At 56.9% G+C, this 27209-nt stretch overlaps 2 protein-coding genes across 4 annotated transcripts in view; one reads left to right on the forward strand and one right to left on the reverse strand.

Moving 5' to 3' along the window:
* Window positions 1–11643, forward strand: part of SAMD14 (sterile alpha motif domain containing 14) — a 15440-nt gene extending 3797 nt beyond the window's left edge. Inside the window, exons 3-10 of one of the 2 annotated variants that reach the window (XM_029213038.1) lie at window positions 4375–4541; window positions 4974–5262; window positions 5985–6072; window positions 6163–6237; window positions 6344–6503; window positions 7714–7833; window positions 7921–8076; window positions 8906–11643. In XM_029213038.1, the coding sequence (XP_029068871.1) occupies window positions 4375–4541; window positions 4974–5262; window positions 5985–6072; window positions 6163–6237; window positions 6344–6503; window positions 7714–7833; window positions 7921–8076; window positions 8906–9061 (1211 nt within the window). In that variant the 3' untranslated portion in view covers window positions 9062–11643. Of the gene's footprint in view, window positions 1–4193; window positions 4542–4973; window positions 5263–5984; window positions 6073–6162; window positions 6238–6343; window positions 6504–7713; window positions 7834–7920; window positions 8077–8905 lie in introns of those variants that run through there. The other variant, XM_029213037.1, reaches the window with a different exon arrangement.
* PDK2 (pyruvate dehydrogenase kinase 2) lies at window positions 10819–27209 on the reverse strand. Of its 2 annotated transcripts, XM_029213035.1 has the most exons (11): window positions 26924–27209; window positions 24923–25064; window positions 17749–17820; window positions 17217–17401; window positions 16664–16753; window positions 16399–16476; window positions 13958–14034; window positions 13769–13867; window positions 13493–13600; window positions 12710–12823; window positions 10819–11908 (listed from the first exon to the last, which is right to left on the reverse strand). In XM_029213035.1, exons 1-11 carry the CDS (start codon window positions 27039–27041, stop codon window positions 11768–11770), a joined length of 1224 nt encoding a protein of 407 aa, XP_029068868.1. In that variant the 5' UTR covers window positions 27042–27209; the 3' UTR covers window positions 10819–11767. The 2 variants fall into 2 exon arrangements, with proteins under 2 accessions (XP_029068868.1, XP_029068869.1); XM_029213036.1 differs by lacking the exon at window positions 24923–25064 and having other exon boundaries at window positions 26924–27105.

Consider the following 27209-nt stretch of genomic DNA (forward strand, 5'->3'; position numbering starts at 1 on the left):
TGTGTGTGTGTGTGTGTGTGTGTGTGTGTGTGTGTGTGTGTGTGTGTATTTTGGCCTTACAGCCTGATTTTTTGTCACCATTATCTGAGTAGATATCCAATTACAACAACGATGATAATAAGGGTCCCCATTTATCAAGTGCTTGTCTCATGCCAGGTACTAGGCTAGCACCCCCATTTCACATGCACTGTATCATTTAACCCTCACAACAAGGCTAAGGAGTGTGCCCACCTGTCCTAAGCCTAGGACACGGAGCACAGAAGTGACTTGCTTTAAAGATCACACCGCAAGTTAGTGGCAGAGCTGAGACTAAAACTCCAGACTGCCTAACTCCCTGCTGGCAGCCACTGTGCTGTATGTACACCAATATTCCCCAGCGCAGGTGACACAGGTTACCTCCGAGCTGCATAAATAAGGGACCTCATCTGCATGGATGTGCAGGGAAATCAAAAATGCATAACACACACTCAGCATCTACACCCCCAGACCGACCCCCCGTGTTCTCACTGGGGTGCATGGACACCCCCCACCCCATCATTTACCCCCTGCAGCCTTTCTATTGTGTGGATTAGAGGAAGACCACTGACAGGGCACAGTTCCCAGCATGCACTGGGGTGGAAAGGCTGTTTACCAGCTGGGTTCGGTGGAGGAACGTGGTGGAGGAACGTGGAGGGCGCGGTGGAGGCAGAAAGCTGGCGTATGCAGCCCTCAGGACCCTCAGCTGGGAGGGGCTCCTAGCTGTGGAATGCCACAGGGCCTCCAGTTTCTCCACCCCTTCCTCTCATCTCTACCTTCCTTGCCCTCTCTTCCTCCCACTTCCCCCGCTCACCTCTCTCTCCCCTGCGGCTGCCACAGGCCCTGGCAATGCCAACGCCGCCCGCCGGAACTGCTTCCCGGCCTGGCCTCCCTGGGGCCTGTGCATGCAGGCTTTGCCTCAGGGACGCCCCCAGCCTCGAACTGTCTCTGGGCCTCAGACTCTGAGTCTCTCCATCCCCACGCAGGCCCAGCCTGACCCCGGCCTGGCAGAGGCGAGCTCCCCGTTCCTTGGGCTTTTTGGCCTCCGCTCCCCCACCCCCCACCCTTCCTGTTTTCCTTCTCCCTGACCTGCTGAGGTAGCTGCCTGCCTGGCGGCTTTCATGAAGAGAAAGGTGATGAAATATTCATGACTTCCCACTGCCCAGGGCCGGGTTAACTCCCAGGGAGAGAGGGAGAGGGAGAGCAAGATGGTGGGAGGGATGGACAAGGTGATGAGGGCCTGGTAGAGTAAGGGACCAGAGGAGAGGCTGGCCCCACCTTGCCTCAAAAAGCCCCAAGCCCCTTAGGAGTTCCTTTGCTCCCTAGACCCTCCACGGTAAGATGACCATGGCTTTGATGTGGCCCAGATTCAGGTGCAGAGAGCCCTTCTCCATGGCCCAGGGCGGCTGGACACCAGCTGCGCGCTGGACTGGTCGAGGAGGCTCATGAGCTCCCTTCCAGGAGCCCTGCCTACTGTCCTTAACTCCCTCTGCACCCTGGGCCAAACTTTCCTCTCCAAGGAAAGTAAGGGCCTGTAAAGTGAGGGGTTGGACTCACAAGTCACTCCCATCTCTGCCTCAGAGGACGTAGACAGGGCTTGGTAGTTACACACTGAGCCGCTGGAGCCGGAGCCCGAAGGCCTATAACCCTGGCCTGCTCTTCACCAGCCCTATACCCTCAGGCAAATTAAGGCTGCCCTGGGGATTCTTGGAGTCGCTTCCTCCTTGGGATGTGGGGAGGTTTAAACGAGCTAGTAACTGTAAAACACTTAGAACACTCATATACACATTCACTGTCTCACACACGTCACACACACACTATTCTGTGCCTGTGTTAGTGCAAATGAACAAAATAGAGAAACGTCTGCCTTCACGGAGCTGACGTTTTAATGGGTGGAGAGAGACAATAAACTAAATTAGTAAAATATATGGTATGCCAGAGAATGACAAATGATATAGGAAAAAATTTAGCAGTGGGGGTTTGGGGGGTATTCTAAATTGGGTGGTCTCTCAGTGAGAGAAAGCATTTAAGCAGAGACTTGAAGGAGGTGAGAGAGAGAACTGTGCAGAAATCTGTGGCAAGAGCCTTGCAGGAAAGGGAAGAGGAAGTGCAAAGGCCCTGAGGTGCAGGATAGCTGGTGTAAGGAAGAGCCAGGAGGCCAGGGTGGCTGGAGCAGAGGGAAGAAGAGGGAGAGAGTCGCTGAGCTGCCTGAGTCTGGAGGCCGTGGTAAGAACTCGGCTTCTTACTCTGTGAGAGATGGAAGTCACTGGAGGGTTCTGAGCGGAGGGAGGCGTGACCTGGGCTGACATGTTTTATCAGGATCACTCTGGCTGCTGGGTTGAAATTAGACCGTAAATGGGAAAGGGAGGAGGAGGGAAGACCAGCCGGGATGATCTGTAATAATGGAGGCAAGAGGTAGTAGTGACCTAGACCAGGAATGCTGTGTGTTCTCCCTCTCCTTTCCTCTCCCCTCCTCCTTCTCCCCACATGTATACATGTATGTAAGTGCGTGTATATACAGACACATATACACAATATTTTACTGTGGGAAGTCAAAAGTAGAGAGACTAGCACAATGTACCCCATCATACGCTTACGTACTCATCTCTCAACCTCAACCATCATCAACTCATGGACAGTCTTGTTTCATCTACATCCCCTTCCACTCTCCACTCCTAGTCTCCTGGATTATTTTGAACCTAACCCAAAACATCATGTCATTTCACCATAAATATTTCAGCATGTCTAGATATATTTCCAAAGTAGAGCTAACAGGAATTGTGGATGGATCAGTTTGCAGGGTGAGAGGGAGAGGGAGGAATCACGGGTGACTCCAGGGGTTTGGCCTGAGAAGATGCAAGGATGGAGACGCCATTCACTGAGCTGGGCAGACCGGGCAGCTTAGGGGGTACGGAGGTCAGGAGTCCAATTGTGACATATACGTTGAAGATGCCCATTGGACATCCAAGTGGAGGTGTCAAGTAGGCAGCTGGACACATGAATTACCAACTGGGTCTGAGAGGAGTGACTGGGTGGACAGTGGGGCCTTTCAGTGAGCCAGGGACAGAGAACCAGTTTGAGGCAAGGTGGTGGGTTCGTTTGATGGGTTGAGTTTGAGGTCCCTGGGTGATTCTGACATGGTAAGTTCCCTGGCAGGTGCTGAGGTGCCCAGACTTGGAATTCAGGGGAGGGGTCAGAGTTGGAAATAGGTATAGGTAGTAGTTCAGCCACTGGGGTGGCTTAGGGGGCGTCTGCAGACAAGGGAAAGAGGAGCAGGCAAGGCAGGGCCTTGAGTGATGGGATGGGGACCCTGAGATCATGAGGGGTGGAGTGGTGAAGAAAGGTCTTAACCCATGCCGAGGTCTGGGAAGAACCTTCTCTGCCTGGAGAAGCTCAGGGTCACTGCAGAGTGAAGGCTGCATTCTCCGGTGGAGCAAATGGAAAGTGAAACTTGGAGCAGGAGGGTCTATGCATAATCTGTAGGGTTTGCCTACTCTTCCGCCATGTCCTCATCCAGGACCTAGCCCTGGGCCATGGACCCCAGGACGGGAGAGACAGGCTTCAGGGGTCTGTAGGCTTTCCTCTCTGCCACCGCCGCTGGCTTTTGGGGGTCCCTCTGCTCCAGTTAACTGTGAGCCCTCTAGATGCTCAGCAGTGCTGTCTCTGAGTGTGACCTTGAGCATGGCACAGCAAGCCAGTGTCCCCAGCAGGGCCAATCTCTGGAGCTAGACTAGCCAGGCTCAAATCCCAGAACATTGCTAGCTGCTGGCCTCAGTCAAGAGACTTAACCTCTCTGATCCTCAGTTTGCTTAGCTGTGAAATGTCCATAACAGCTGTCCCTAGCCTGCGGGTTGTTCTAGGTAGACAAGGTGTTGTATGTATGTTCTGGCGTGTAGTTGGCACTTCTTCAGTGGTAGCAATTACAACCATGCTCTCTCCGGCCTCATCCTCCAGTCCTTCCCTCCACAAACCTGCCCTCCCATTGCCCTGGAGGTGCCCGCCCCCAGCTTCCCTTCCTCCCAGCATTGCATATACTAGTTTTGCCAACCTCCTCTCTTGTAAACTCCCATCCAGACCTTAAGACCCAGCTTTGGTGTTTCCTCCTCCAACCCATCCAAACAGAGCCATCCTGTCCTCTGTGCCTGTGAGAGGTTCCATCACACACTGTATGAGCTGATATGTCCAGCTCCCTGCGAGACTGTGAAAGACCCAGCTCTCCATCTCATAGGACTATCAGTGCCCTGCGCTTGGAGACGTTTGTTGAATGCCTGGGTGTGAGTACAGGTGGCCACTTGAGGTGGGCCTCCGGGATTGCTGTCCTCATGTGTCTGGTCTCTGCCCCTCTTCCCCGGTTTGCAGACCTGGACTTGGCTGTGCCAGAGACCGTCAGACTGGACAGCAGTTTACACAAGGCCCGAGCCCAACTACTGGCCAAGGGCCGGAGACACAGGCCCTCCCGCTCGAGGCTTCGGGACAGTGCCAGCTCTGCAGAGGATGGTGAAGGCTCCGATGGGCCCGGAGGCAAGGTTGGGGCAATCCACCCAATCGCACATACCCCACCCACCCTTCTTGCTCCTGGATAATCCCTCCAAACCACTCTTCCAGGGAAACCACACCCCTAGACTTCTGACATAATAAGGCTAACAGATATTAGCTGCAGTTCAATTCTGGCTCATCTCATCCTTTCAAGGAAGGTATTATCCCCATCTTCCAGACGAGGAAATTGAGGCTCTGAGAGGTTCACTAACAAAGTCACACAGTTAGTAAGTGAAGGAGGCGGGATCCAGCCCCAGCCTGTGTGACCGGAAGTCCCATTTCCCACCTCTCGCTGCCCAGCCACCTCTCGGCCCAAGGCACGAGGAAACCCTCCCTCCAAGTCCCGGAAGGACCTAGGAGCCTGAGCTCCCCTCCGGGAAGAGGGGAGGAGGGTTGGCGGTGAGCGGCTGCCCCTTCCCCAGGTGACCGATGGCTGCGGGAGCCCCCTGCACCGGCTGCGCTCACCTCTGCACTCGGGCCCGGGGTCCCCAGCCGGGAGCTCCTTCTGCCTGGAGCCCCCGGGGTTGCGGCGCAGCCTGGACGAGGACGAGCCGCCGCCCTCGCCGCTCGCACGCTACAGGCCCCTGCACAACGCCGCCTCGCACGAGGGCCTGGCCGCCGCCTCCTGCTCGCCGCCGCGCTCCGCGCCCTCGTCCGACAGCTCGCCCAGCTTCGTGCGCCGCCATCCCCGCGCCGAGCCGCACAGCGAAGGTGAGCGGCGGTCGGCGCGGCGCCCCCTGCTGGCAAGAGGTCCCTTGGGCGCCGAAGTGCGTGGCGGGATCCGAGGGGCAGGGTGGCTGGGGAAGGTGGGGAATAAAGACCACGGTTCTTTCACTCATTTCCCGAGCGCCTTAATATGTGCCAGGCACTGCTGGGCACTGACACACACAGAAGAGCAAGCAGATGCAGTTCTCGTCCTCACGGGGCTTATAGGTTCGAGGAGAAGCAATCAAATCATCCATTGATTAAACGTATAGTTACAAGGTGTATTAAGTGCTATGTGAGAAAACAGTGCGCGGGGCGGGAGAGCATATATCAGCGTGAAAGCATCCTGGGAGCAGTTGGGAGCATCCTGGAAGGCTTCTCTGAGGAAGTGACATGTGAGCCAAGATTAGAAGGTTGGCTACAAGTTGGACAAGATAAAATTAACAGTAAACAGCAGTGGTCCACTTTTTCAGCGTGGTTTATGGTTTGTATAAGGCTTTCATCAACATCTTATTAGTTCTCATGAAATAGGCAGTGTCATTATCCCCGTATTTGAGATGCAGGAAGCTCAGAAGGTAGCGACTTGTCCTAGGTCACACAGCTAGTGAAGGGCACCAGAGCCAGGTTGCCTGATTCTAAGTCGAGAGAATTCCTACCACCTCACTGGCAGCTGGAGGAGGCAGACAAGCCACCACACAGGCTATTTCCTTCCTTCTCTTCCACAAAAGATGACAGCCGGGATGCCAGCCCACCTGAGCCCGCCAGCCCTACCATTGGCCTGGATAAGAAGACTCGCCGAAAGTTCCTGGACCTGGGGTGAGTGGAAGAGGGGCCAAGAACAAAGGCTTGGGGATGGGGGTAGCATAGTGGGCAGCACTGTCCCACTCCCCCTTGCCCTCCCCACAGGGTCACCTTACGCCGAGCATCCACTAGCAAGAGCCGGAAGGAGAAGGGCAGCAACCGTCTGTCCATGGGCAGCAGGTAAGAGGTACCCACAGCCCCTCAGCCACAGCTTTTACCCCCAGCTCCCTGTGGGCCCCAGCCCTTGCCTTGGTGCCCACACCCATGCAGGGCGCTCTCTCCACAGGGAGTCGGTGGAGGGGTCCGGCAGGTCAGGGGGCTCCCCGTTCCTGCCCTTTTCCTGGTTCACAGACAGTGGCAAGGGCTCGGCGTGTTCTGGCAGCACCACCTCCCCGGCCTGCTCCCCTAAACACGAGCGCTTCAGCCCTAAGAAGTCAGCTTCTCAGGTGAGTCTGTGGCCCTCTGGCTCCCATACTGGCCCCCAGACTCAGGTGACATGAAGACATACTTCACCCTGGCTTGGGCTGGGATCCAGGCATTCCTGGGGTCCATCTGTCTGTCCATGGAGCCATTCAGTGATCCATTAATTCATCCAGTTTCTGAGTTCAGGCATTCACTCATTCACTTGTTTATATGCTGAGTGGCTCCTTCATTGATTCGTTCATTGCTGCCTCCATGGTCCCCTAGTACACACCCGGCCTGAGGGCTCTTCTATCCCTGCTAGCTCTTCTGCCTGGCTCAGTTCTGGCCCCATGTCCTGTCCTAGGAGCTGGGCTACGTGTGTGGTGTGGTGATGCTTGGGGGAAGCAGAGATGAACAGGACCCCAACCTAGCTAGTGCTCAGAAAGCACACAACCCTGTGGGAGAAGTGAGGCCGAGTAGGAGAAGCAAGAATGAGCATCTGTTTACGTTCACCAGGACTCCGCAGTCTACAAAGCTCCGAGTGCATGTTTCTGCTTTACTCTCAGAAAGGCTCAGTGAAGTAGGGAAGGCAGACACACTCACCCCCATTGTACAGATGAGCAAATGCAAGCCCAGACTGAAGGGATGTCCCTACAGACTCAGTTGGATTTAGGTGCCAGGCGCTATGACTCCCAGCCCTGTGCTTGTTCTGTGATTCTGTTCCTTATGTGCAGCCGGGTCAGAGGAGATCAGAAAACCGGAAATTCAGGGGAGAAGGGGTCCCTCCCTTTCTTCCTTCCCTTGTGCTGGGCCCTGGTGAACAGACACAGCCCAGGCCCTCACAGAGCTCACAGTCCAGTGAGGACAAAGACATCTAACCAGGTTTTTACGAGCCAGGGTGCTAGAGGCCATGCTGGGGAGGCACAAGGCAGAGACGTCCGACCCAGCGCGAGGGAATCCCAGTCAGCTGTCTAGAAAGCGACACCAGTCTGACCTCCTCCATTCCTGCTAACTACTCCGCCTGGCTCAGTTCTAGCCCCACGTCCTCCCAGAGGCCTCAGATGCGATGCCTCGCACGAGTCACCGCGCCCTGCGTGGCCGCCTAGCTCCTGGTTCACTACGAGGGCCCTGAGCAACTCCTGGTGCTCAGCCCTGGGCTTCAGCTTCCTCTGGATGGGGCTGGAGGGTCGGGGGTGACTGCCTTGCGCTTGGAGGTGAGCTCTCTCCTCAGCACCATGCCCCCCTCCTGTCTAGGAATCCACTCTGAGCGATGACTCCACACCCCCCAGCAGCAGCCCCAAGATTCCAAGTGGTCCCCGGCAGGCGGGCAAGTGTTCCTACCCCTACCACACACTGTCCCAGTCTTCGGATGAGGTAAGCAGGCCCTGACGTCTGACGCAGCCAGGTGTGCGGGCCACGGGCCACGCCTTCCCCCCTCACGCTCCTTGGTCTCCGCCCCAGTTTCTGGATGAACCTCTCCCCACCATCTACCACTGGACCAGTCAGCAGGTGGGCCAGTGGCTGCACAGCCTCAACCTGGAGCAGTATGCCGCGGAGTTTGCTGCGAGGCAGGTGGATGGGCCACAGCTACTGCAGCTGGATGGAAGCAAACTGAAGGTGGGTCAGAGTAGAAGGGCCACGACCCAGCCAGAGCCTGAGGCAACCTTCAAGAATTAGGATCCCCTCATCCTGACCTTTCCACTCCCTTTAAGACCACCGCCCTGGCCTCTGACCTCTAGGCAAGATCCCCGGCCTGATCGTTGCTCTCTAGTATGGGTTCCCAGTCTGACTCCAGCCCAATTCCTCAGTTTGACCTTCAAGCTCCAGCCCAAGTCTCCAGGTTGACCTCTGACCTTGAGGACTATCCTATCTGACTCTTCGCTCTAAACAGTCTCCCCTGGGCATCTCACCTGGTTCTTGGAGTCTTAGTCTCCAAGACTAAGAATCTTGGAGGCTGGTGGTTGTGGGAGGGAACGAGTGGGGGTGGGGTGGGGGGGGCGGTGGCAGGGGGTGTCTCTCTGACACTGGGGGCTTCTGGCCTGTTGTGCACCCTCTGCTGAGCTGCTTGGGGAAGCGGTGGTGCGAAGAGTCCCCCAGGAAGTCTCTGGGATGGAGAGGGGACTCAGCTACTGACTAGCTGTGTGACCTTGGACATTTTGCTCCCCGTCTCTGGGCCTCAGGGGGATCAGGCAGGGTCATGCCAAGGCTGAAATCCTGAGTGGAGGAATATGGGAGCCAACCCTCTACCGCCATCTGTCCCAATCACTCCCATTCCAAATTCTTGCCCTGAGGGTTCTGATCCATTAGCAAGTCTGGGAGGTGGAGGCTGAGGGCTGGCAAGAGCTCCGGATAGAATACACCTGGGGCACAGAGAACCCGGGGCTTGGGTTGGCCAGGCCTGGGTGGCTCCGGGGTTCTTCCCCTCACCTTTGGATTCCTCCTCCAGAGCCTGGGGCTCAGCAACTCACATGACCGGGCGCTAGTGAAGCGGAAGTTGAAGGAGCTGGCAGCGGCCGCTGAGAAGGAGCGCAAGGCCCAGGAGAAGGCTGCGCGGCAGCGTGAGAAGCTGCGGCGCAGGGAGCAGACGGCCAAGAGGAGCTAGGGAGACGGGCGGGCAGCTGCTGGGCTCTGAGGGTACAGGCCGCCCGGGGAAGTGGGGCCTGGCCCCATGTTCTCAGGAGGAACAGCCCTCTCACCCTGTCTTCTATCTGGACCCAGATTCCTCAGAAAGGGAGACCCCAGGGGGAGGACCCAGTAATAAATCCCATTTCAAGGACTCGTCTGGCACACGGTTCCTGGGGGAAGTGGCAGATTATGGGCAGAGACGCCAGGGCTGAAGCAAGTCTGGGAGCCCGGAAGTGCCTGAGTCATTCTGACCCTCTGCCCTCAGGCCATGGTGGTCCTGGGACCAGCAGTGAATTAGGAGGCCTGCTTACCTACCAGAAGCCCTGGGCTCAGAGAGGTGGGCCGGGCATCTCTGCAGGAGCAGGTAGATAAAGCAGCTCCTTTCCAGCTCTCCCAGGTGACTGTGTGTCAGGAGAGCCCTGTCCTGCTCCGCAGGGAGGCTGGTGGGCCTGCAGCAAGTTGCATGCAAGGCAGGCTCCCGGTCTGCACTCCTCAACAGGAGGGCAGAGAAAGCAGCGTGATTACCCCACATCATCTCTGCAAGGACTTCAGAAGGAAGGGAGGAGGCAAAGCTCCTCCTTTTCCCTGTCCCTGTCCTGTGGGTCTCAGTGTTGAGATAATGCCCTTGCAGGTCTGCCCCTCCTGAGGCCCAAAGCCTGGTCTTTGACCCACTCCCCAAGCTGGGCCCACTTCTGCTGCTCCCTCAGAGGCCACCTGGGCCCTCCCTGAGGACAGAGCAAACTTGGGAGCTGGTGGCCACAGAAGACACCCCCTACCAATGCCTAGATGGTCCTGAACTGGTGAATCCTCGTCCCAGCCAAGCAGAGAGGCAAAATCTGGGAGGTCCCCCGGAGGCTGCTAAATTGGAAAGGTTCATCAGCCGTCCCCCATCTGCCCTGGTCCCTAGCAAGGCCTCAGTGGGTTCCAGAACTGGCAGACGGTGCGGGCTCCGGTTCCTGGGCCACAGGGAGGGGTGGGGCCAGCTCCCTGGGTGGGGGTGGAGTCTACCCCAGCAGCCCAGAGCAAGCCATCTGTCCTTGTAGGGAGGGAGTGTGCGGCTACGGTGCTGGCCAGCGGCTAGCCCAGCTTTTGGAGCACTGGCCGGAGTTAACAATGAGGCCAGTGGCCTCCGATTAGAGACCTCCCTCCACCTCCTCCCATCCGCTTGGAGCGGTGGACAGGACCCGATGCATGCCTACTCCCCTCGTTCCAGCCCAAGCGCTGTGGCCTGAGGGCTACCCCTATTCCTGGGTCTCAGTCCTTTCCTCCTCTCTGCTATCTGTGCCGGGAGAGGGGCTTCAGAGAGGGGACTGAGATATGGGGGCATCAGTACCATCTGGGCCCAGAGGAGGGGCCAGTGGGGAAGGTGAAAAGTTCCCAGGTCCTTGAAGCCATCAGGGGTTATCTGGGTGCCCACCTGCATGTGAAGGGGGAGGCGGTACTCAGTTTATTTCAATAAACACTTACGATGTGCCAGTGACCTTTCTGTCTGCCCCAGCTGGGGGGTTGGGCGGGGCCCCGAATGTGGGAGGCCACAGTCCTGTCCCTGGGTGCTGCACCGTCAAGTGCTCTGAATGGACAGCTGTGGCCGCTGTTACACTCGACACGCACTGAACCATGTCCTGAGCTGGGATCAGGTGTCCCGAGCGCGTCATGTGTTGGTCACAGGGGCTGCAGTCTGTATGCGTTTATACGTGAGGATCTCCCTCCCCCAGGAAAGCAGCGGGGCTGCAGTCTCATTCGATCTCCTCTTTACTGTGGATGTCACTGTCACCATCACAGCCACTGGGAGGAGCACACAACTTTAACCCCCTGTGTGCTAAGGGAAAGGGTGGGCGCATTCAGGGCTATGAAATTAGCTATGTACACACAACATTCTAGGGAGAAAGCCACCCCAAGCACACGCGGGCACAGTGGGAATTGGGGTCTGGAGCTCAGTGGGGGACCGTGTGTGGCAGGCAGGTGTATGCACGTGAGGACATGCAGGGGAAGGGCTCGGGAGGTGGCAGAAACATTGCTGGGGCCACCTGCAGGCTTCAAGCAGCTTGGTTGGATGGCCAAGCTCTGGGTCCTCCCAGGTTCCTCGGCTTTAGGGGTGAGCCCCAGGTGAGAAACCCCTCCCTCCTAACTTTGACCTTAAACTCAGAGTGGAGGAAGAGACTGTAGGACCAGGTCCCCAACCAAGGGTCCCCTCCCACTATGCCAGATGTGGCGGGTACCTGGCCCCTTCCTAACACTGACACCAGACCAGGGCCCGGGGTACCGGCACGGGCCAAGGGAATAAGGCAAGCAGGGGTGTCCACTTGGAAGGCCAGGGCTGTGGAAGGCAGTGAGGGGGACCTAGGACCCCCAGCAGAGAAGTGGCAGCTCTGGGCTCAGAGAGAAAGAATGCCATGGAAATGTATCTCTGGGACACCCTATCAGGGTGGAGACATCCCCCAATCCTCAGGCATTGCCCACAGAGACTGGACCCAGGGAGATCACCTAGGAGTCTCCATAGGGACAGAGATTGGCACTTAGGGGCCACCACAGACCGGTCACCGCAGTGATTTCCACAGAGACAAGAAGCTGGTCATCAGGGAGAGCCTCCCCCAACCTGGGGTGGGGACAGGGAGGGTCACCATGGTGGCCGGATCCAGAGACAGCAGTCCATCCTCTTGGGTGCGGATGAGTGGGGTGGCCTCTAGCTGACACGGTACGTGGACGTGTTCTTAGGCTCCGTGCTGGGCACACACCAATCACCGGCCTCCTGGATGGTCTGGTAGTGGCGCCAGGCTGACTTGTTGTAGACGGGCAGGCGTTCCACCGAGTCCGTGGACAGGGCCTGAACGGCATCAGGGTCAGCCTCTCCTGCTTCCCTGCGCCTTGCCCACTCCTCGGCAGACCAGCCTTGCCCCGGTACGCTCTGGCGGCCACTGACTGTGGCCCACATGTTAGCCCAGCCAAGTGCCAGACACTGGCTGAGATGACTAACCCGGAAAGACCCATGAAAGGGTCTGTCCCTTCTGTGGCTTGCTCCTGCCCATTCAAGAAGGCTGTTCACTTAAAGGTCAGGGAGAGATAGGAAGGAGGCTAGGCTCTGTGACCCTGAACAAGGTTACCAGCTCTGGGTCTCAGTCTCCCCCCGAGCTGAATCAGGAGTTCTCTGTGGTCCCCTTTCCTTCTTTATTTTTTTTTTCTTGCCGTACGCGGGCCTCTCACTGTTGTGGCCTCTCCCGTTGCGGAGCACAGGCTCCGGACGCACAGGCTCAGTGGCCATGGCTCACGGGCCCAGGCGCTCCGTGGCACGTGGGATCTTCCCGGACCGGGGCACAAACCCGTGTCCCCTGCATTGGCAGGCGGACTCTCAACCACTGAGCCACCAGGGAAGCGCACCCCCCCCCCACCGTTTCCTTCTGAGTCTAGCAAGTCAAGGGTTCCCAGAACAGGGTCTTACTCATGCAAACCACAGACTCCCTGAAATTGCCTGCCAACTTAGGAGTGCCTGGTGGCTGCGAACTATAGCTTCGCTCTGATTCTCAGTCTGGAATCAGGAAAAGACTGGAGGGATGGAAAAGAAACCTAATAACAGGCCCGACGTATCAGCAAACTCCCCCAGCCAGACTCTGCAGGCAGGGGCACTCACCTTGAGATAGATGACAGCGTCGGTCCCAAAGCCCTCCATGGAGAAGAGCTGCAGGTCCCCCTGGAAGTACTTGGCATACAGGCGGGAAATAGGGAGCCCATACCCGAAGCCAGCCTGCAAGGGGGTGAGAAGGGAGCGTGATGAGACACTGGCCCTGGGCTTCCTGGAACTGCAGGGACCTGATGTGCTGGGTGAGGAGGGCCAAGCTGGGGTCGTGCACGGGGACTCCCAGAACTGGGGTGGGGAGGGGACATGAGAAAGGGACAGCTCTGAGGCAAGGTGGGGACCGTGGGATAAAGGAAATCGGTCTGGCAGAGGGAGGAAGGCTGCGGAGCATGGGGCGGGTGGGGAGCAGTAAGCAGGGCAGGGAGAGGGGCTCGGGACTGGTAGCCAGGGGTCTGGGCAGGTCACGGGGCACCTCTCTGTCTCAATTTCCCACACCCAGCTCTGCCTACTCTGCTGGGAACGGACAGGGAGGTGTTGGTAAGCTGAACAACTCCAAGAGAGAGGTAGTTCCTTGTGGAGAGAGAGAGGGGAAGGGAGAGTTGAGCAACAGTGACAGACAGAAGACACCCACAGATAGGTAGGTAGGTACAGGCTGGGAGAGACAGGAAGAGCAGGGAGGCCCAGACTCAGACTCACACACGGCCACAAAAGGACGGAGGGACTGTGGGAGGTAGGGAAGCGAGAGATGGGCAAGAATGACAATTTGATAAGAGACCCGAAGGCCAACAGGCATCCTTCAGGAGGCCAGTGGGGGGAGCCAGAGAGAAGCCATCTCACCAGTGGGGTTCCCCCGGTGCCGGGCTGAGGCGTGGGGGCCGTGGAGTACATGTAGCTGAAGAGTCGCTCAATCTTCCTCAAGGGAACACCCCCACCTCGGTCACTCATCTGGGGGACGTGGGACACGTCAGGGTCTCCAGACCTCAGTTTTCTCCACACCCCACCCGACCTTCTCAGATCTTCCTCACCCCCAGGGGCTTCCCTCAGCCCATCTCCTGGCAGGAGGGAAGTCTCCACACCACTGCTCTCTGGCCCCCAAAGTCAAGGGTCACATACTTTGATGGAAAGATCTTCCTCGCCCAAGGCCACCATGACCTTGAGAGGTGGGAGAGTGAGGCTGGATTCATGGCTTTCCACAGTCGCTCGCATGGCATTCTGTGGTGGAAAAGGGGTAAGACACAGTGAGAGCAACCTAGACCTCACCACTCCCACCCCCCACAAAGGACCATCCCCCAGCCTCCTCACCTTGAAGAGTTCAAAAAGCATGTGGTAGAGGTGGGAGGGGACATAGACCATGTGAATTGGCTGTTTGGAGTTGGATGCTGCCAGGGAAGTCCAAACCACAGATCAGGAAATTGTCAAGAGGTCACCATTCAGCATTCATTCACCAGCATCTAGCACCCAGCACTCAACCACCAACCACTGTCCATCCATCGTCCATCCATCTGCTCACTTGTTCAGCCATCTAGCCATTCATTCAGTGTCCATTCATCCATCTGTCTCTCTGTATAATATCCATCCATTATACAGTGTCTGTCTGTCCGTCCAGCCAGCCATCCATTATCCATCCATTCATAGTCATATCCATTCAATATCTATTCATTCCTCTATCTACCCATTCAATGTCCATCCAACCATCCAATTGTCCCTCAATCTATGCATCTGTTCAAACATCTCTTTCCCATCTATCCATTCATTCAAAGTACAGATCCATCCTTGCATTCATCCACTGTTTATCTACCCATCTATCCATCATTCATCCACCCAAATAATATCTGTCTATCCTAAATGTAGCCTACTAGCATTCACCTTGATACCAGAATCCCCTGTAGAGCCTTTTCACCCAGAGGAGAGGGGAGGGGGCTGCCCAGGTGATTTTGACACAAGCATCCTACTTCCCAAGAATCACTCTATCCTGGAGAGTTTTCTTGGTTTTATGGACTGAGTGTCTCTTCCTGGTGCCTGGCACAGAGCTTTGTATGTAGCAGAAGCTCAGTAAATGTGCAGTGGATCAATGAATGAAGGAAACTCGGGCCCTGTGCTGAGCAGTGGAGACATAAAGCTGAATAAAATTCAATCCTACCCTCTCAGAAATTCAAGTCTAGACAGAAACGCACAACTGACTTTCACATTAGGTGCTGTACCCAGAGCTGTGTGCTAGGCCCTGGGCTTGACCCCAGGGATCCTGAAGTAAAGCGGCCTGTCTCTGCCCTTTGGTTTCTGCCAAGTAATTCAAACAGTGCAATTTAGAGGTACAGTTGGGGCAGGCGGTGCCTAACTCTTCCTGGGAAGTCCGGGAAGGCTTTTCAGAGGAGGTGGACTTGATCCAGGTCTTAAGGAAAGACTAGGATGTGGGCAGTGTGACTTCCAGGCACAGAGGCATGAACACCTCAGGTTTCTGGCCCACAGGCCAGGGTGGCTGAGGAGCAGGTGGGTGGAGGGGAGGGTAGAGGCCCTGATCCTCCTCACCCCTCCACCTCCAAGGTATTTATCCAGTTCACCCCCTTCTTTTCCTCTCTGCTGCCTTCCCTTCCCCTTGCCTGAATCTGCAATGACCTCCTAACTGGTCTTCCTGTGTCCTCTCCTGCCTCCTCCAACCTCTAAATATCTTTTTTTTTTCTTTAATATTTATTTGGTTGCACTGGGTCTTCGTTTTGGCAGGTGGGCTCCTTAGTTGCGGCTCACTGGCTCCTTAGTTGCAACATGCATGTGGGATCTAGTTCCCTGACTAGGGATCGAACCTGGGCCCCCTGTGTTGGGAGCACGGGGTCTTAACCATTGCGCCACCAGGGAAGTCCCCTCTAAATATCTTTAGAATGTTACTCAGATCCTGTCATCACCGTGCTTCAAACCTCCAGTGGCTTTCTGTTGCTCTCAAAATCCCAGCTCCTGTCTGTGGTCCACTGGCCCTGCATGCCTAGCCTCTCTCCCACCCATCACCCCTTTAATCTCCTAACCCCACCACACTGGTCCTTCTGGTCCTTGACTACCCCATCCAAAGTAGGACCCTCGTAGCCATCCTCTTGTATCCGTTATTCCCTTTCTTCTTTTAGTAATAGATGCCTCCCTCCCCTGAAGTTTTGACTAGCACGTGACTACCCAGCTAGGGACTAAATTCCCAGCCTCCCTTGCAGCTGGGAGACTTAGGAAAGTGCTATGTTCAGCTCTTGGGCCCTGCCTTCTACATCCTCTTTCCCCTTCTCCAGGCTGGAACTGAGACATGAGGGTGGGTAGCCAGCTTTAACCATTCTACCGCAGGGGCTGGGGAGAGGGAAATCTCTCTCAAATTAAACCAGTTTTTGGATTTTGGGAACACAGCCAAACTCATATCCCACCTAATACACTGCTCCTATCCATCACTGTCACGTTACCCCATTGTGTTTCCTTCCTGTCACTTCTCATGACCTGAAGTTATCTTGTTTGTTATTTGTTCATTGGTTAAAGGTCCCATTCCCCAACCTCCCCAGTACCGAGAATGTGAGCTCCGTGGGAACGGGGACCTTGCCTGTTGTGTTTACTGGTTAATAAATATTTACCAGATAAATTAATAATAATAATACAATAACAGCTCTGCTTCTCCCTCATCCAAGTAACAGTTCATTTCCTGAGTCCCACCTCACTTTCCTCTCCCATGTGCCCAGCCCTTAGACAGACAGACAAGCAGACACACAGCCTCACTCCCTCACCATTGATCTCCTGGATCTCCAGGTCAGGTGAGGCCATGTAATACTTGTCACACAGGAGCTTGGCCATGTCGTAGGCATCTGAGAGAAGAGAGGGGTCATCAGGGAATGGGGTGACCTCTCCCCAGCAGGCAGTCCTTTTGGCACCAACACTGAACCCATGGGGACGTGGCCCCCACCCACTGGGGAATGGGTCACCGTCTGGCCAGGTAAGATTGGGGGATCACTGGGGCTCCTCTGTGGGCCAGGCACGGTGGGGACAGCTCACCTTTCACCACCTCAGAGACGCTGCAGTTGGGGTCGATGCTGCCGATGTGTTTGGGGTGGGCTGGGTTGGTGCTGCCGTCAAAGATCAAGGCTGCGGGCGGGGAGGGCGGGCGCGGTTAGCGGGGCCACACAACCCCAGCGCTCCCTCCCCCTCCGTTCTCCAGCGCTCCACCTCTACTTCTGACACTTCTGACCCTGATGCCGCACCCCCCCACCCTCTCTCCCCTGACCCCTGGCCCCTCCAGCCCTGGCCCAGGCCAGTCTTGGACCTTTGTAGGCCTGACGCATTCTTCTCAGAAGTTTCCTCCCCATACATTCTACATTATATTTAGTCTTCTCTTTTGCTATACATTTAAAAGTAATTTTTACCTTCTTGTGTAATTAATGACTGGCTACGATTTCTCAACAATCATAGTTAATACTCCTGGAGTAAGAAACACCAGACAACCGCCTGTGTCCTAACGTAACGAGACTTTTACGAATGCCGCGTAAAGAGGCGACACGGTTTTGCCATCTGTAAACACGTGAACAGCGACCGGCCCGCGCCCGCTCACTGTGCTGGTTGATCAGCATGCGGATGGAGATGCGGCTGAGGTAGAAGCGGTCCAGGAAGTACTGGATGTTCTGGTTGGAGACGGGGTCGTCGCCGTAGGCGTCCTTGTACTCCAGCACGCCCTGCGCCATGGTGGGCACCACGTCATTGTGGCGGTTCCGGATGGTGACCAGGGCGTCGGTGAACCTGCGATGGGGGTACACGTCGGCCCTCACCCCGCCCCAGCCCTGGGACACCCTCAGACTCTCCCCGCTTCTCTGCACGGTGCCTTCACCCACTCGACTCTCCCCAGCCCACTCCTCCGGAAGCCCACCCCAAATCTCCCACCGCCTGCCTGACGGCCTGGGAGCTCCACAGGGGCGGGGCCTGGGTCCCCCCATCAGACTCAGGGCACACCAAGGATCGGGGGCTGTCTGCCCCCTCAGACTGGACACCCCTGAGGGTGGGGGCATTTCCTTCATCTCGCTGGCATTTCTGCCCCCGGGGCCGTGGCCCACACCTGCCCTCCCGCCCCCAGCCGAGGCCTCACTCACTGGCTCAGGGTCCGATGGTCCTCAGGGTCCTTGTCCAGGAACTCCATGATGTCCAGGAGACTCTGGACATACCTGTGTGCGGGAGGGGGCGGGGGAAGCCTCAGCCCCAGGCCGGGCCCCAGCACACCCGACTCTGCTGACCCTGCTTCCGTCCCGCGCCTCCAGTTGGCGCCGCCCAGAGCTGGGCCGCGTGGGTTCATAAGCTGCGTCAAAAGTTCTCTCACTCTGCTCCCTCCGTACGTGAGTCTCCCCAATGACACCGCGAGTTATGCAAGAAAGTCTCTAATTTGTTGGTACCTAGAGCGCCTCTGCTTGATATCCTAGAATAGCAGTCCTCAAAGGGGGTTTGGTGACCACCCCACCCACAGGTCTCCCGGATTAGGAGACTGAGGCCCAGACCGGAGACCAGCAGTGAGAGCAGGCTGGGGCAAGGCACTTAGCTCCCCAGGGCCCGTCGTGGAAGCAGATCTTAGTGTTTGTCCTGCAGGGTTGTTGCTGCATCCCACGGGCACAGGTGGCAGAGTGGCCAGCCCAGAGCTGTCACAGAGCAGGGGTTCAGGGAGGAAGATGACAGCCTCATACTCCCGACTCCAGGCACCAGGAGCTGTGCAGGCTCCTAGGGAACTGGATTTTAAATGGTGGATGGGAAGGACTCGGGGTGGGGTGGGCATGCCCAGCTCTGACGCTGGGTAGGGCTGGAGCCCACGGAGAGCCTGAAGCGACCTGGGCTGCCCAGATGCTGCCAACCTGGAGCCACTGTCCCCCCACCCCCACCCCTACTGCGAGGCAGGACGCCACTGCTTCCCTGCTAACACCTCAGCCCGCAACAGCCCATTCTCCTGGGGAAGGCAGAGAGCTGAGCCTCTCTCCGGCAGAAACACTTCCAGCCGGCAGGAAGGAGGGGCCACCGAGAGCTCTGACCTGGGGACGGGGTGGGGGGGGAGGGCCCCCGGGGCCTAACAGTGTCTCTAGGAGAGGCCCCCACCACAGTCGGAAGCATTCCCAGGTACACAGTGCTTTGACCCTGACAGGTAAGAACGGCAGTAATTAGCCCCATTTCACAGTCTCCTCAACTGAGGCCTGAAGCAGTCCCACAGCTGGGAGGTAGCATAGTGAAGACCGGCCTCCAGCGCTCCTGCCACTATACAGTGCTGGCTGCCCCAAATGCTCAGCCCATGGGGCCTGCGGTTCCCTCTGCCTGGAATGCCCTGCCCCCTCCACCCACTGGGTGCTACTGTTCCCTCTGTTGCTTCAACCAGTGGAGAAGAGGGTAAAAGAGCTAGCTTTGAAGCTGGCTCTGCCGAGTTCCAGGCTGGGGTTTTCCACTTTGAGCCGCGTGGCTCTGGGTAAGTCATGGAACCTCTCTGGGCCTGAGTTTGCTCATCAGAAAAGGAAGGGTTTTGTACCTACTGCTGTCACTGCTTTTTGGTGAGAATTAAATGTGATAATTAACACAGTGCCTAGCAAACAGTGAGCACTCTCTAAACGTTTGCTCTTGTTTCGAACAGTGGTTCAGACACTGTCAACAGCTGAGTGCACCCTCTGGGTCCCCAGGTGGCACACGACACACTTCTCCTGGTTGTACTGGGCAAAGACTCTGAATCACACCATGTTTGAATCTGTCATGCTCTGGACAGCCACTGATGGCAGGAATGGGGCCGTGCTCGCCCTGCTGCGCCTGCCTGCCCTCCCCACCCAGGGCCCGGCACGACGCCTGGCAAGAGGTGGCGTAGTCACTGGTAGGGGGAGCCGACAGAGCAGAGGAGATCAGCTCCCCCTCAGTACCCCCGCAGCCCCGGCAGACAGTCAGAGCGGCCCTCCTTCGGCCTCACCTCGGGCTCCCTGGAGAATAAGAACAGACGACACTTACCCAGTGACCGTTAGAGCTCAGAGTCTACACAGGGTCTCTCATCTCCCAGCAGCCTTCGTGAGCATGTGGTATTTCCCCCCTTTTGCAGACAAGGAAACCAGCTCAGAGAGGGCAGGTAATATGCCCCAGGCCACAGTAAGCATTTGGACTGGGATTCCAACCCAGGTCTGTCTGATGCCAAGTCTACACCACACGGCCAAGTGCTCACTGTCTACGCCAGTCCTAACAGCGATGCTGATGGTGAAGGTGGCCCAGCATTTACTGGCGCCGGCCTTGTGCCAGGGCTCTGCTCTGTGTTCCCCTACTTTAACCTCCACAGTGACCCTGTGGGTGTGGGGGGGGTGCTACCGCTAGACCCATTTTACAGATGAGGAAGTTAACATGCAGAGCTGGGATCCTCTCTCACAGGCCTGTGCTACTCCAAATCCCTCATTCCTTGACCACACCCAGAAGAAAGCTTCAGGCTCATGGGATTCTTGGAGAGGGGATTTGGGAGGAGAACCTGCGAGTATGCAATGGTGGGGACAGGCAGAGAGAGGAGAGGGAGGAGACCAGCTGAGGGGTGGGGGCCCTGGAACCCCTTCCCAAGACCCTGGGGGCAAGCAGAGAGAGCTAGGGGCCCCTGACCAGCTTGGCCAGGAGCGGGGCTGAGGGTAGGATGAGAGCTCTCGCTGCTGGCCCCATCCCTCTGTGGCTGCCTAATGAACCATAGAGGGCGCTGTCACGTGAAGTAGAACAAAGGGCACCAGGATGGACTGGCAATGAGCAGCGCCTGCGGCCAGGGCTCTGGGGAGAGCTGCAGCCTCAGGCCTCAGTCTCCTTACTGTGAAGCAGGGTTTAGAATCCCTGCCTGCCTCCCTCGCAGGGCCATTCCTTCAGGGGAGTGGTCCTGAGTGTGCTCTTGGAAGGAAGAGGAGAGGATGACAAAGATTCTCCCAGGGGAACCTTGACTCTGGCCTGAAGCCCCCCAAGGGCCTGGCAGACCAGACCTCACCCCTGGGCCAGATCTTGGTCCTAAAAAGGGAAAGACGCTGGGGAAGGAGTGACGCTGGCTCCTGGGCTGCCCACCCCCGAGGGCCAGAGAAAGAGCTGGGCTTAGACACAGGCGGTCTGGACCACTGGTGCAATGACAGATGCGCAACCTGCCCTGGGCCTGGTAGAGCAGGCAGCGGGGCCAATGTGACGCCCTAGGGAAGGCCTGGCCTGCCGACCTCAACAGGAAGCAAGGCCCAGGACTTCCTGGGTGAGATCTAGAGCTTCCTTCCTCTCCCCTCCACCGAGGTAATGTGGAAGCCCCAAACCCTGCCTCTGGGGCTTTCCAGCCATTCCAGAGCCCTGGATTTAGGAGCTGGGAGGAGTGGAAAATGGGGAGAGGAGGGAGCGAGACAGCGCGCGCGTGTGTGTGTGTGCGCGCGCGTGCGTGAGTGTGCGCGAGGGTGTGTGAGCGTGTGCGTGCACGCGCGTGCGTGTGTGTGTGCGCGCGTGCGTGTGTGTGAGTGTGGGTGTCGGAATGAGTGCCCGGCAGCTGGGGAGGAGGCGTGTGCAGCCTCGCGTGGGGGCAGAGGAGTGGTAAGCGTGTGTGTGTCTGGGCGCCTGCGGGTGTGTGTGCACCACGTACTAGTGTCCACAGCTGCTGGGGACCAGGGGTGTGAACAAGGCAAAGGCCCTGTGAGGAGGGGAGAGGGGGCAGACGTGTCCCCCATCTATCTGGAAGCTGCTTGTGGAGGGGTGATGGGCATGGCCCTGAGCCAGGCCGACCTGGGTCCCATTGCTGGCGGTGCCACTCAGGTTCCCGTGTGTGAAGTGGGCTTCGTAGCAGCAGGCGCGGATTAGAGGAGATGATGCTGGTGCCCGGTCTCCACTCTGATTACGTAAGTGGTGGCCGAGGGATTCAATGGCAGGGTTTGGCCCTGGGTGCCCGGAACCTGTGAGGTGGTCATTCTTTTCCAGGACAAGGACTGGGTTTGGGGTCTACATACCTTGCTGACGCAAGGGAAGTTCATAGAACGTGCTGGTGATACCCCCTGCCACCCCCTTCCCTACAGCCCTGCAAAGGCTCTACTGGTGACAGGAGTGACTCGCTGTCGTTTGATTCTACTCTGCAATAATCACTCAACCCTCCATTTTCTCGAAGTACATCCCCACCGACTCCACGCCCTTCCTCAGGCTGTCTTTCTCTCCTGAGAGGAGGCAAGGTTACCCCTCTGTGCCCCCACAATACTAGCCATCAAACCATCTCTGTAAAGAAAATCTACTTTCCCACTGACTTGCTCTGTGAGCTTAGAAATCTCTGACTCCTGGTCACTGTCCCAGAATGCGGTTCTCTCCTTTCCCTTCAAGAACACAGCCTCCAGATCACAGAGCCTGGGCTGGAATCCTGGCTCTACCAATTATTACCTGAATGAGCTCAGACAAGTTTCTTACTCTCTCTGAACCTCAGTTTCCTCATCTACAAAATGGGGATAAGAACAAGGCCTACTTCATCAGGCTGTCGTGAAGTTAAATGAGTTAATACGTGGACACGCTTAGAACAGCTCCAGGCATGTCTGCTTCTGCCGTCGTCATCATTATTATTACTACGCTGTGAAGAGAACCTATGCCACAGCACATCATCTTTGTCCTGGAGGTGCTGTTGCCAGAAGCTCGCAGACATCACTCACGCTTAGAGAGTTCCGTGTACTTTCACATCCAGCCGTGGCATCTGACCCTTAGCAACAGAATGGATCCCCATTTTACAGATGAGGAAGCCGAGGCTCAGAGGGGCCACGTGGCTGACCAAACATTAAGTGTCTAGCAAGCAGCAAAGCCAAGCCTCAGAGTCAGGCATGCCGGCGCCACACCCAGGGCTCTCCTCTACCTTCCAGTCACTTCCAAAACAAGTTCCCACAACACCAAGTCTTTCCGGTTGAAATAATACATCAGGTTTGTTTAGAGCCAGGAATTCTCCACTTGCCCACAGTGATTCCTGCCTGGAACCTTTCCCCAGCTGAATAGAAACTCCATTAGCTCTTGCCACAGATGAACTATTACCTCTGCTCCTCCAGAGAGCAGGTGCTCAGGGCTTGTCCATTTCCAAAGGGGAGGTTTTGCTCCTCACTCGTCAGACTCTGAGGCTGGCGGGCCTCTTGCCAGGCTCTCTGATAGGTCGTCCCCCTCCTCTCCCGCAGACTCTACCCACCTCCACCGCCTCCATCATCCAAGCTGGCAAGGGGGTTCCCCTGGATAGGGAGGTCTGCCCTCTCTCACAGGCAGCCGCTCTCGGAGAGCCCTTCCTTCCCTCAGACCACAGTCTCTCTTGCTGCAGCTGACATCCATTCTCTGGAAACAACCGCAGAAGGCCGTCTCTTCAGTGTGTCGGCACACTCTAGCAATACCTTGGCCTGCTCCCCTCTAAGCGAGTCATGCACTGGGAAGTCTTCCCTTTTGTCTAACTTCACTCCCTCCTGCTGCTGCTGGACATTACTTCCCAGCTCTGAGGGAAGAATAACGTCAGGCCAAGCCCCCCACACGTGTAACTGAGTTTCAGGAAGGGACTCTGGGGGCCTCGGGGGCATCGCGGGCAGTTCAGCAGCTCCCGGCCCTCCCTCCCCACATCCCCTGACTCTTCTAGGAACACGGTGTCCAGGGAGGGGCCTGAGAAGCCTTGACCTGGAGTCAGGGACCAGCTGGAGAGGCAGCCAGGTCACTCAGCCGGAGGAGGGCTGGGGAGAACAGATGGCACCTTCTGTCCCTCCCCATGCCTTCCACACTGCCCGATGGCAGGAAATGCCAGTTGGCTCAGAGGTCTTGGACCTCTAAGGGACAGGGCCCAGCGAGGGGTGACCTTGTTGGGCCACATGCAAATCAGGCTCTGCTCTCTGTTCCCCCGTCCACCTTCACCGCTTGCAGTAACAGCGCTATATCCACAAAGTGAGCACTCAGATGCCCCAGCTGGGCCCTCTCCGGCCTCTGCACCTTTGCACAAGCAGTTCCTTTGGCCTGGAACGCCCTTCCCTCCCTTCTAGGTCAGGGTTCAGTTAGGCACCCTGTAAGGCCCAGTGACACGTCACCTCCTCTCTGCGTCCATTTCAACTGCCCCACAACTTTCTGATTCAACTGAAATTCACTGTGCACACATCATGTACCTGGTCCTTCCTTACCTTCTCCTCATTTAATTAGAGTAAGTCATGCATATGCATATTCATGCATAGAAAAAAGCTGGAAGGGCACCAATAAAGGGCACTTACAAAACCTTAACAGTGTTTGGTTAAGGGGACGGTAGTGGTTGGCATTCCCTTTTACCTACTTTTCTGTGTTCTCCAGGTGTCAACGTGAACATGTCATACTTCCGCAACGAGGGGAAAAAACCCAATCAATGTTATTTTAAAATAAGACTTCGCTTTTAATTTAAACAAAGCTAACTTTTCAGCGGCTTCCTGCTCCTGCCACTGTGTAGCTCTTGGTTTGCCCTCTTCTACTCCCCCCATGCGATCACAGGCTCCCTGAGGGCAGCTGCTGCCTGTTTAACCTAACACGGCTCTGGGCTCGAAGTAGGTGTGGATGCCGCGAGTCCGGAAGGAAACCACAGTCATACCACACCTGCCACCGCCAGAAGCAAGGGCAAAAGATTTCTGCACACACGCCACTGAAGATCAACCGTGATGACGCATTTACATACCCAGTTACACAGCAAATTCTTGCTCCTTCTTCATGTGACTGGCCTCTGGCTAATGGCATTCAGTTACTTATCCCTGGACAGAGTTTCTGAGTAAACTTTACTGAGGATTTCTCTCTGCTGCTGCTGCTCTGTGCAATAAACCTTTGGTCTTTGCCCATCCAAAGCTCTTTGGAGTTGGTACTGTGCCGTCCTTGCATCTATTCGAGGGTTTTCCAACATCCAAAACACGCTGACGTGTTTGGATTATATAATTTGAAGATTAGCTTCTTCCGGTGTCTGCTTCCCACAAAGTTGCCTCAGGTAAATACTACCCAACAGGTGCTAGATTTTCAGGACCAGGGCTGGTGGCAAATGCGGACATTAGCCTGATTTGGGTTTTTGGCTGTGAAAATGATGATTTCTAGGCGGATCCTGTGTTTCCAGAGAACGGAGGGTGGTGAGTATAGGGCTGTGTCCCCTAGACATGGAGGCTACGAGCTTGATCTGAGTCCCTGCTCTAGCCTAACATTCCCACTTGACCATAGGAACCCCCCTACCTCTCGGAGTCCCTGTGCCTCTCCTCTTTCCCCGCCTCCCTCAAGGTTCCTGGGAGCAGGGGGCATCTGACAATGGGGTGGGAGGTGCGGGGACCTATTCAGGGGTCTCACCAGCTCTGTACCAGCTGCACCGAGGGTGTGCTCAGCACCCGGTCGGGAAGCAGGTTGATTTCTTTCATGATGTTGGCCAGGCGCACGGGCAACTCCTGCCTGAGGAAGGTGAATGAGGTTTTCTCACAGGCATTGCTGGACCCTGGTGGGAGAGGGAAGGGTGAGCTCACAGAGTTACAAAGCACTGGAGCCAGAGGACATCTTGGGGGGGGGGGCGGGGTCAGGTCACTAAATCCTTTATTTCCTTGAGGGTTCAGAAGAGAAGAGATGGAGGCATGGGACAAGGAGCCTTTCCTGACCCCACCCTGCACTGACCACCACACCACCCAGCCTAACCCTTAGAGAGGCTGCATCCTCTCCCCACCCCCAGCTGAACCCTGCTTGCCTTCAACCACAGGGAAAAGGGTCATCCTGGGCCCACTGGGAGCTGCCTCCAGCCCAAGTTATCTCACTTCTCTTTCTTTCCCTCCTAGTAGATACTCACTTTGGGGGGGTTGATCCAGGTGGGCAGAAGGGCCTGGGAAATCCATCCCTACCTTGGGATGAGCTCCCCCTGGCTGAGGGGAGCTATGCTCGGACTACCGCAGCTGCAGGGTCCCGGTGTCATCTCTGGCCCAGCTGGTCTTTATGCCCATTGTAGAGCTGCCCTATGTTAATGCCCGCCCACCTGTGAGGTAGACAGGGCCTGAGAACTGGGGCCCAAATACTCTGATCCTTGGTCTGGCTTGAAAATGAAGAGGGAGTAGAGGACTGAATGAGGCCATGGCCTAGAGTCAGGAAACCTGGGTTCTAAGTCCAGGTTCTGCTTTTAACTGTCATCCAGTGCATGTCACCATCCTTCTGAAGGTCTGTTTCCCTCACTGAACTCCAAGTGGGGGACCAAACTCTACTGTGAGCCCCTCCCTGCTGTGACAGTTCTGTTAACTGGGGTCCAGTCTGGACTGGACAGATGCTGGGGGCTGGGAGTGGGCACAGGAGGCTTTCCTACATGGGGGGAGCTCAAACAGGGAGGGGGGTAGGCAGACAAGTCTTGGGGAACAGATGCCCTGTATCATGGCTGCCACCTCCCCGCCCTGTCCCACCAGTGACACAGCTGTAACCTAAGCCAGGCTCTGTCTCCTCAACTCTTTGAGAGACCTGGGCAACCCCTCCTAATCTCCAGCTGGCACCATGGAAATTCCGTGTGAACAGACAGGATCCACACAATGCCTGTTTCAGTCCCCACGTTGGCACCGCCTTGCCACCCCCAGAACACTGATGGTAGAGGACCCTGGCCCAGGAACCCAGGGGGGCAGCCAAAGATGGGTAAGTACAAGCTACCTGACTCCATCTCATGGTGCCCCGGACCCCTGCCCAGCTGGGGTAAGGCGACCAGGCCACAGCAGATTTGATCTGCAAATGTCCTTGCCCTCTAGGACAGCTGGGAGCCAGCTCCTTCAGTGGGCGGAGGTGTACCGGCCAGGGCCTCACTCCTGTTGACGCACCTGAAAGAGCCCCCTCCCGCAAACGACCCCTCCGCGCCCACCCCTGCGCAGGTCTCCTTCCAGATGGCTGCACCTCCCAGTGCTGCCTTGTTACCCCCACCAGCATCCCCCTCATTTCCTCTCTGACCTTCACTTTTAGAGTCGCCAGGACAACCCCCAGTAACCCTTTAGTGCCTGGTTACACCCTTCTGCTCCAACATCACCGCCTCACTGCCCCTTCCTCTCCAAGACCCCTCACAAAGCCCAGGAAGACATCTTGGACCCTTCCTTCTCAGTGCCCCCCCCTTCCTGCTAACAGTTCAGTCTCTTCAGTAACGGTGCCCTTAACCCTTTCAAGCCCGGCGGCCGGCCCCTTCCTCCCCGTTAACCCTTTCCTGTCTGGATCCCTGCAAGCAAACCTTCCCTGTCACTCGGCCTCCCTTACCCTCCTCGTTAATCCTTCACGGCCAGGACTCCTTCACTCCACCTCCACCCCCCCGCGGGCCCTCGCTGCCAGCCGCCTCCCGCCCACTTGTACCGAAGTCCAGAAACTGCTTCATGGAGAGCGGGGACGGGGAGAACTTGCTGAAGTGCTCGATGTACTTGGGCGCCCCTGCCAGGGACGCATTCTTCAGCAGCGCGCGGACCCAGCGCATGGCGGCGGCGGCCGCGCCTCGGGCTCGGGCTCCGGTCCCCGCGCGAGTAGCGCTGGCGCTCCGTTCGGCCCAGGTGGGCCCAGCGCCGCGGCAGCCGCCTACACCCCACCCTGGCCCTGGCGGGGCTCCGAATCCCGGCCAATCGGCTCGTCGCGGCGCCCCGACGTT

This window comes from Monodon monoceros, unplaced genomic scaffold (assembly GCF_005190385.1).
Source record: "Monodon monoceros isolate NGI ecotype Baffin Bay Population unplaced genomic scaffold, NGI_Narwhal_1 Super_Scaffold_9, whole genome shotgun sequence".
Classification (NCBI taxonomy): Eukaryota; Metazoa; Chordata; class Mammalia; order Artiodactyla; family Monodontidae; genus Monodon; species Monodon monoceros.

Excerpts from the sequence above, each read along its gene's own strand:
- PDK2 (XM_029213035.1), bottom strand. The coding sequence starts at position 27,041 with ATGCGCTGGGTCCGCGCGCTGCTGAAGAATGCGTCCCTGGCAGGGGCG. Across the intron at positions 14,035-16,398 it reads GGAGATCCAGGAGATCAATG|CATCCAACTCCAAACAGCCA; the intron begins GTGAGGGAGTGA and ends CTTCCCTGGCAG. Across the intron at positions 12,824-13,492 it reads GCACCGGGGGAACCCCACTG|GCTGGCTTCGGGTATGGGCT; the intron begins GTGAGATGGCTT and ends ACCCCCTTGCAG.